Genomic DNA, 9,888 nt, shown 5'->3' with positions numbered 1-9,888 from the left:
AGGCGCCAATCAGTAACGCTTTTTTGAAGGAAACTGGACGATAATCGGTGGGGTCACGTTGGCGTTGAATCCAGACCTGATGTAACCTGACACGGCTAGATCTGACCTGGCCTAAACCCAGTGAAGCATGTATGACTATCGGCGCTCTCCTTGAGGGATAGGAATGGAGAGCCCACGAGTGACCCAAAAGTGGTATCTGAGGTTTACAGAGAACACTATGCGTGTCTGTACTCAACACTCCTCGTCACATCCACCATTGTCAAGGTGGAACTACGAACAGCCTCTAACCGACTTGGTCTTCACGGTGGAGGATATTCGTCAACTCTTGTGCAAGATCAACCCATTCTGCCCGTTCGGGCCCGACGAGGTCCATCCAAGGATCCTGAAAGAAACGTCGTCCACACTGGCAAATCATTTACACCTGGTGTTTCGTCAGTTGCTTGTCGAAAGCCGCCTTCCCTCTGCTTGAAAGGAAGAGATTGTCTACAAAACTGGTGACCGACTGTCGCCTGGCAGCTACAGGAATGTGAGCTTCACTAGCGTGGCATGCAAGGTGATGGAAAGCATTCTGAAGCGAGCTATCCTATATCACCTTACTACCAGCAACCTGCTATCTCCAGCTCAACACGGATTTCTCTCAAACCGCTCTTGCGTGACAAACCTGCTCGTGTTTGTGGACAGCTTAACCCAAGCCGAGGACGAAGGACTCGTATCGGATGCCATGTTTTTCGACTTCTCAAAAGCATTTGACAGGGTCCACCACGTCCTGCTGCTCCACAACCTTGAGTCTTACGGGTTTCAGGGGAAAGTGCTTCACTGGATCAAGGCTTTCCTTTCAGGCAGATCATTCCGCGTGAGAAGAGGCTCGACCTACTCTTCTCCAGCACCGGTCTCCATTGGAGTTCCTCAAGGTTCCGTTATGTAATAATAATCGTCCCTTTCGGAGCCTTGCTGCCATGCCACACCAAGGAGGCACGAGGGCTGGGATACTGCCAGGTCGCCCAAGCCTAGACAGGGGAGGTCGAGTAGCAGAGGTTGGGTTCGAATCACGGACCATCCGGTCAGTAAATTCGCGCTCTAACCACTTGAGCCATTTCGACCCTCAGCCATTTCTACCTGTCCTGGACCAGTGCTGTTTCTGATCTACGTTAACGACCTTCCAGATGTTTTTGCAAGTCCATGTCTACTTTTTGCGGACTACTTGAAATCCTGGAGTTCCAATGCCAGTGCCCTCCAAATAAATGTAGACGCCACAAAGCAGTGGTCGTTGGACTGATACCTTCCCCTGAATGACGAAAATTGCGTTCATATGTCATTTGGAGGAGACTTTGTTATGCATGATGAGAAAGCACCAGAAAACATCATATGGATAGACGCCAAAAAAGATTTGGCTATCTGGGTCTCCTCAAACTTGCCGTTCTCACTGCACTATGAGAAATCGGCCCAAAAGTCATTCGTCATTTTACGGATGATCCGACGCACCTTCTCCCCTATCACCCGCATGGACTTCCAAATACCCCATGGGTCCTACGTCAGATCACTCCTAGAACGCGCCAACCAATTTGTCTACTCAGAACGCACGAAGGACGTCACTCTCATTGAGCGTGTCCAGTGTGCCGCTACGAGAATGGTTGTCGGCCTCAAATCTGTGGACTACGAAACGCGTCTCGCGCTGCTTGATCTCCTTCCCCTGGAGTACCGTCGCCTCCCGGGGGACTTAATTCTCACTTATGTCCTGTTTGAACAAAGCTTGGCAAACAGGTTTTTCACCGTTCAACCAGCAGACACACGGCGGGGACATAGTAAAAAGATTTTCAAGCTCAGAGCGTACACATTCATCAGGCCAAATTTTTTCTCATTTCGGGTAGTAGCTGCGGGGAATGACCTTCCTCCGACGGTTGTCCACGTTGCTTCTAGAACCCAGTTCAAAGCAATACTAGACATTTATTTATGCGAATCCTCGCGCTTGCAAGCATACTGCCCCGAGCTGAGAACATAAAGAGCAGTGCTACACCCTTTTTTCACTTGTGCCTTTCAGGTGAACGGCAGCCGCTGACCGACAAGAACAAAAGCGACCCAGGAAACTTGGGTAAAAGCCTCAATCCTGTATATCGATCCGTGAATCCGTGACCAATCAGGGTGCTGATTTCCCATCATCCGTTTCATTGGGTCCTTAGCGGGATCCGCTAGGTTGCGGTCACGTGCTCGGTTTACGTGCGATGTCTTTCTATCGTACTATCGGTCTGAAAAGTATCGCAAAACTACACACTAGTGTGTCGCATTTTCAGAAAGCCTCACGGAAGACGTGAGTCCCTTAATTGTTCTGTGAGGGATGATAGGTCCGTAGAGTCCCGATAACGTTCGTTTGGAAGGATGGTAGGTCCAAGACCGTGAATGCTAAGGTTGGAGACTCCTTACTGGATGTAGTACTAGACCAAAACGTGGGAATAGATGGATTTGGTTTGTGCGTTCGCAAGATCCTTAATATTTTCTTGTCCAGGAGCATGTGAAGGCACTCTTGCATGTTCGACGTGCCACTTGATATTTTCTCCGAAAGACTATGAAAACCTCAAGGACCCCCTCACCGAAGAGGAGCAGGATATGTTGGACTTAGCGTTTGGCTTAACAGATACGTGAGTGACTTTCAGTACCTTGACTTTCTCACTGCCTGTTTTCACGACTGGTTTGAATACGCATGGTGTGCACCCAGGGGACATTTTGGACCTTCTGCTCCGTGAAACAGCAAGCGGAAAATATGTAGCGTAATTTTTATTTGTTCTGCTCGCCTCGGAGCGATGGTCTCACCGTCGTCCTAAGCTTCAGGTTGCGTTGCTTTTATCTGCTGTCCCTCGTTTGAATTTGAACAAATTCATGTTGCCTGCATTTACAACAGGTCACGTCTCGGTTGTCAGGTTATAGTAACGGAGGATATGCCTGGCATTAAAATCACTGTGCCCGAAGGAATCTACGATGTCCGCGCCCCATAGTAAGACTCATTTGTGTTTTGCACCTGTCTACTTGTTTTTGGCATCATTACTTAATACCAGACTTGATTCGCAACTTGTTTCAGTTTATGTTGTACAGTAAGCATCATTTTGTATGTTATTTAGGAACTAATGGAATCAATAACGATCCCTTCGGAGAATGCGTCTGAAGAAGCAAAGCCTTTTATCCGATTGCCTTCTAGCAAGGATCTCAAAGGAATATAACCTCCTTATAAGGGTAGCTTTGTTAACAGGGCCCATATAGTATAGGGCACATATAGTAGCTCGTATTCGACGGTTGCCGAAGCACGGACACGAAACACTCCATCGTGCCCTTTGGCTGATCCATGGCAGCTAAACATCGAAAGTGTTACAGCCGATTAGTTATAATCATCTGGTCTATTTTTATCCATCGCATCTGCCAGTCTTCTTTCCCTTCTGCTTGTAGGCATCAAAGTGATACGCAGCGATTTGTTCGTTTACCAACTGGATGAAGCCCTTCGCTTTCTCATGTAATTTTTCCACTTGATTAAATTATTTCTATTCAATGTTCTGTTTTGCTCGGATCGTTCGTTCGACGTGTTGAGCATTCCTGAAACGGGTTCGGTGCTAGTTTGACCTACTAGCTACCATGTCTCAATGAGTATGTGCAGCGGGGCATAATTCTTTGGTCACCCACGCTTTTCGGCGTAGCTCCACAACTAGAAAATGGCATGGAACATTATGTCCAGTGAGTAATGGTTACCATCACAAATCTGCAGTTCAAACGATCTTTTGAAAAAGTTTGTGTAGGAACATTAAAACACCTGTCATCTATTTCCATCTTGGCATAGCCACCTAACCAATTAGGGAGCCCATAGATTTCGTTCCGTGACACGCACTATATTGCAAAACGGAAAACGCGTCACCCAGTAACCGAAATAATGCCCCTCCAAGTAAATGGATGTGTAAATAGGCAGGGATGAAATGAGGCGATTCGGCAAGTAGCGAAATCAAACCAACTGCATCCAATCAGGACCTTTTGAACTACAGTGCCAAATCTACCTAGATACCCTTTACTCGGGGATGTTCTCCCCAAATACTTACTGTTCAGTTATCTTATAAGTACTGCCATCTCGAAAAAACAGACATCTCGTTTGAGTTGTTTTCACTGAATGCTTGTGTATTGGCACATACGTCGCCCTTTATCATCGTTCTTTGAGGACTGAGGAGCATTAGGGCGTCTGTGTAATAATCACCATGCACAGTCAACAAGGCAGTGTTTTACCAAAAATTAGGGAGTGGTTGTGAGTGTATCATCATCGACAGCATGGCATCAGTGTTCAACACTAATGCTTCGCTGCCGTAGGAATTTATTGTTAGACGTAAGTATCATGGTTTTACGTGGGCTGGGATGCTGCCATGGCGCCCACACCTAGACAACATACCGATTATAGTCCTCAACCGAAGCCTTTGGTCCAAAAGCCTAACCACAAGGCAGGGAAATTACTATTTCTACAGAACAAGTCGCCACATGTCCCAACCCCCAATCTGGAGAATGTGCTCATCAGACTAACCACTGCCCAACCTGGTATTAGAGACTGAGTATCGCGGGGACACCCTCCAGTATAGCTCAATGGGTCACAGGTACGCCAATTCCCAACACGATAAGCAAATAATTTCGGCGAAGAGAACATTGGTTTCTAGTGTTTAGGCAGCGGACTCGTATGGTTCCTGTTCACCCGCGTGGAACCGGGTACTTTACGGCTGAGTCGTGAATAGTCGATCACTTTCTTGGCGTGGTTGCCAAATATGGAGGCACAACTGAACGGAATTTCTCGAAATGCAAGTTTTCCCAACTGCTTTTGTGGACGAAAAATACGAAAGGCTGCAGTCCGAAACTCAATAATCAGGAGTCTCCTAGCCTCGGTACGTACATAGAAGTTAGCTAAATACCCCTATACGGGAATTTCGAAGAGCATATAAGCATCAGCACCGATACGCATTATATTCGATTTTCTGGAGTTCTTCAGGTTGCATGATGCTCATGCATGTTCAGTTTCCTGCCGCGTCGGATCTTTCGTTTTTTTCTGGCCGAACTCATCAGCGGCGATAATTTGAAGCTTACACCCTAGAAACCCTAGATCCAAAATATTTGCCATACTACTAGTGTTCCGCCTCAGAGAAGCGAATTAGGGTGGTTTCTATGTAGGGAGAGGTTGCGTTGACGAATCGTTCATGCCACTCTTTGTTTTGGAACATCGCTACAAATTCTAATAGTCAACCACCGCTTGCTTCATTACCTTTCGCGCATCGTTTGACCTAGCCAGTAGGGAACGTCTCTGATCTGTCTTGAAAGCCTATGGCATGCCAGATAAGCTGTGGAGTTTGATCGAAACCTGCTACTCGAGCGCAAAAGCATCCATCCCACTATCCTTCTTGAGATGGTGCTGTTCCACCGAAGGCCAGCTAAAAACTTGGTTGTCCACAGTTAACACCGACTTTGAACTACTTGGTTTGAGGTGTTCTGTGGAACCAGACCGTGGAGCAAAAAATGGATAGCGTTTTGGTCGTACTTTGCTGCTAATCGCACTGCATGAGTAGTGAAAATCAGGGATAATCTTAGAGCCGACTAATTCTTCTTTAGGATAAAATCGCCCTGAACTAAGTAATCCAACTTTTAAACCATACTTACCGTACTGAACTAGAAGCACCTTGCGTCGCCTGACAGGATTTCTGCGAAGTATTTTCATAGATCTGGCAGTGAATTGGTTGTTACTCTTTCCACAAAACTCGGACTCAACGGGCTTTCATTTACCACCGAGACTTGGCCGAAGTGACTAAATTCCTCGCAGTGTTTTCAAACTCCTCTCTAGGTTTGGGCAACCTGGCATTGTGTCAGTCCTCTTCCTTCCTTCGGGTGGCATGGCAGCTAGGCGCCTAGAGTTTCTAAAGGGCTGCGCATCTTGATTGGTATCTGGGGTGGCGTTTCTAATCCAAAGTTCTGAAAACCTTTCGTACAATGTACCACTACTTTTCAAAGTGACCGATCACTATAACCCCAGTTCAGAAACTCACCAGGGCCTCAGGAATCCGGTCAAGTCAAAATCCCCTTATCAAACAGGAGCCCTCACTAGACCGGCTTTGTCAACTTGTGCGCGCTTCTAGAGACAGGTTAACTTTTCGAGCGACCGGACCTGTCGCGGCAAATTTTCAGAAGGCGACGTAGTACGGTAATATGTTATGTTTTAGCCCATTTAATCCTCATACAGCATCGAGCGGATGCGACTTCGCATATATATATGAAGTATCCTTACAAATGCCTGTGTTGAGAATCCTAATCGCTGCAGAAGCCGTCGGAATACGGATTTACAGGCTTAACGTTTTGTTCTCATGTTACTCAGACTCATTTCCAATTTTAGCGAACAGCTTATCTCCCTTACTACTGTTTTTCAGCTTGCCTGCGCTCAATTCTATTTTGATCAACCTTATATGTCCCACATGTGTGTGAGCCGGACGATTAGCTTCCAAATGGGTTCCTTTACGTTACAACCCTTTGGTTGATTTAGCTGTAGTAGCTCGTAGTAATTTACATTAATCAAGCACTAAGCGAGGTTCGCCGGTTCACCGATAGTGCGGGAATGTGTTTCTTATTTGCAGGTAAATTCCAAAGCTCTACAAAAGATCGGTCATGAAGCCGCCAAAGAGGCGCAGACGCTGGTAGCTGGTGCCAGTACGTCCCATTCGGATGAGACTCAGTCCTCGCCGAAGAAACAGAAAAAGGGAAGAAACTTTCTGTCACGAGCCAAATGGAAAAAACGACGCGTGAAAAAGTTGCACACACGCAAGCAACGTACCGCAATGAAGAATGCGAAACAACCCGTTTCCGTTCCTGCGGAGGAGCATCAAGAAAAGGCACTAGAATATCTTCATACATGGGACACAGATCAAGAGCACTGGAAGTTTCGGAAGAACCAACAGACCTGGTTGATAAATCATGTTTTCAATCCCCAATTAGTAAGTTTAACCCCCTTCTGTGTAAGCAATCAGTCAGGCATTTACAACAACGCACATTTAGTACTCGCTGAACAGTTTGAAGTGGTCAGGTGTCATGTATTCGAGAGAGTTTGAGGTAACTCAGTTGTTATGGCGTGAACTTACTGTCCGGAACGCCAGTGGTTCGGACCCAACCCAGGCTATTAGAATTCTCCTGTCTAAGCTGGGACAACCTGGCAGTCTCAATCCTGGTGCTTCATTCGGGTGGCTTGGCAGTTAGGCACCGAAAGGTTGTTGGGACTGAAAGACTTCGTTTGCGTTTTCATGGAACGGTGGAAACCTTATGGGAGGTGAATAGCGGTGAATTACAGTATGGACTCTCGATTAAACCAGAAAAATGTGTGCCCAACAGTTCGTGGTGGAAAAATGGTCTCTGTTATTCTGATTCAAATCCTGAAGAATTTACGCAGCAGAGGGCTAATTCGCTGATCAACATGTTTCTAACCAGATACCAGAAACTGTCCGTACGAACAGTTCAGGCGTTCGTTTGTCTTTGCAAAAAACAGTGATTAATTTTGGTTTTTGGACATGCCAACTAGAAGTTTTGCTTGTATGTTACGCAGGCACTATAACCTAATCCCGCGCCTGCTCGCAAATCGAAGCTGGTAACATAAATACACCGATTAAGGCTAGGTCGCGATTTATAGTTGGAAGGGAACCATGGAAATATGCTCACCCTCCAATCCCGTATTTTTAACGGGTGTACCAACGCTCAATCTTGACCGAATGTCACGTTTTTTGTAGGTTGTGCGCAATACAACCATCCGAGGGTGATAATCGAATTCTTTCCGTTTGTCATCCAATGAGTCGCTGGCCATTGACCACAGCAAGTAATGTGGTGTTTTTGGTTGAATCATTGAGCATTATTCTGTGGACCACATGCCAGCACAAATTTTCCAGGTGAATACCCGTCGCCTGTTCTCTAGTTTCATCTTGGTATTTCTATTATACTCTCTGTAACTATTCTGGCAGATCCCTCGGCCAGAGTTTCGTATATTCTTGCAATATGTCAAGGGACTGGTTGGTTCAGCCCGACAAATCCTGGTCGCACGGTGTGAGCAAATTATGAATCAGCGGGAGCCTGAAATGGTTCTCCCAAGTGATAATCTGCCCGCGCCAGAAGATGAAATGGTATATTCTTCGTTGGTTGACAATGGTGAGTACACTAGAGAATAATCCCTCATTTCCTTTTTAAGTCTCATCTCAACCGATTCACTCAAGTCATAGTTATCTGGTTCTATTGACCCATCCTTAAAAATATCAGATTTATTTGAACAGCTCAGTGAGATTGGCGTCCGGTCACTCAATGAAAAGGCTTCTAATGCTACCTACTAAGAGCTGTTATATGCGGAAGTGGAGCTGATTAGCACACACACACACACACACTCTCTCTCTCTCTCTGTCGATGTATTCATATCTGATTATGGGTTTGTCACGGTGAAAACACTTCCGATTGACAGTCTAGGGCATAGATTTCCAGGCTGCTATTTCTCAGTTCCCTAAAACTACCTGGTTGCTTGGTTTATTTGTGAGATTCGTAGAATTCTAATTCACATTCCCGTTTTGGGGAGTCTTCCTCTTGTCCCGGTTATGTTATTCGGGTTGGTACACACCAAAGAAGAGAATCATAAGACTCGGTTTTTGTTCTTATTAAAGCTTATTAGCTGTGTACATCCTTGACCGTGACTCGGGGCATTCGACATGCAAAGCAAGTGTGTAACTGCCCCTCTACCAGAGCACACTGGACGCATCTTAACAATCACATCTGAACGGGCGAACACTTAAACGTGTGAACCATTTGGGTGTTTTTCTTTGTAATCAGAATTCAGGCGCCCGTGACATCTAACTGATGGGAGGGTCAATCGACCGACGGACACCGGGTAAGTACTGGGTCGTCGTTGGATTCGTGGACAAAATCAGTCACTTCACTCAAGCGTGAACATGTTTGTCTGCTGAGACGTGACAGTTCAGTTGAGTCCAGTGTGTGCTGGTAGATTAGTTTTAACAGCCTCAGTCTGGAGTTCAAACCCCACCTCAATCAAGGATATGCATTACAACAGAGCGATGCTCGAGCCTAGTGGTTTCCTTTGGTCTGGGTTCGCTTGTGTCAGGGTTGCAAAATGATCGCTTAAGTGAGTGTGATGTGAATGCAATGACAATGGTGGCTGATAATTTTCGAAAACGTGATTTTGATTAAACTGCACGCCACTGATCTCGTTCTCGTGTTGGTCTACTGGGAGTAAAGTCAATATCCTACTCGAGCCAACGCGATCCCGCTCTCACCTTTATACTGACCTACAATTGTACCGGTAGTGCCGACGGCCCTCTCACCTTGGTGCGGGTTTGCTTCTAATGTGCGACACCTGACGTTTGAGGGGTTTGTACCATACCCCCTTTTAATCCGTTTCTTCGGAACGAAATTTCGTATTGACTGATTTAATCTCCCCTTTACTTCTCTCCTACAGTTGCTCGGAAACGCGCAAAGTCCATACTGAAACGATTGTCAAAGTCAGTTGAGTAGACAACTTATGTATTTCGTTCTTCAATTGTACAGTTCTGTTTTGAGATTTGATATTTTTCTAATCAAACGAAATGAGGTAACGATATTCTTCCGTCAGTATAATTTGGTGAACCACTTTTGAGATGTAGAACTTGGGTGTTAATTTATAGGCAAGAAGAGCTGCGTTGTAGTTGGTTGGTTGGTAGGTCCCCTCAGATGATTGTCAGATTTGGATTAACACCTTCCTCCGGTAGTTAATGCATCCTCTGAAGCGAACAGCCAGTTAGTCAGTATGCCAACACCTTGGCCCGTTTCATCTTGTCACAACTGTACGTTTCGTGTTATGTTATCGGGCTGCAATTACTAACG

General features: G+C 45.9%; 1 protein-coding gene across 1 annotated transcript; it reads left to right on the top strand.

Annotated features, from left to right (window-relative positions):
* Positions 1-2,219: 2,219 nt before the first annotated feature.
* On the top strand, positions 2,220-9,599 carry T265_08385 (hypothetical protein; the record flags this gene model as incomplete). Its single annotated transcript, XM_009174179.1, has 8 exons — positions 2,220-2,305; positions 2,348-2,460; positions 2,501-2,633; positions 2,894-2,986; positions 6,420-6,468; positions 6,624-6,980; positions 7,992-8,175; positions 9,485-9,599. The coding sequence occupies 8 exons, from the start codon at positions 2,220-2,222 to the stop codon at positions 9,538-9,540; spliced, it is 1,071 nt and encodes a 356-aa protein (XP_009172443.1).
* Between the last annotated feature and the right edge of the window lie 289 nt (positions 9,600-9,888).

The sequence above is a fragment of the Opisthorchis viverrini genome (assembly GCF_000715545.1).
Source record: "Opisthorchis viverrini unplaced genomic scaffold opera_v5_216, whole genome shotgun sequence".
Classification (NCBI taxonomy): Eukaryota; Metazoa; Platyhelminthes; class Trematoda; order Opisthorchiida; family Opisthorchiidae; genus Opisthorchis; species Opisthorchis viverrini.
Note: the sequence above shows the minus strand (reverse complement) of the source record. Positions and strands in the feature narration are given on the sequence as shown.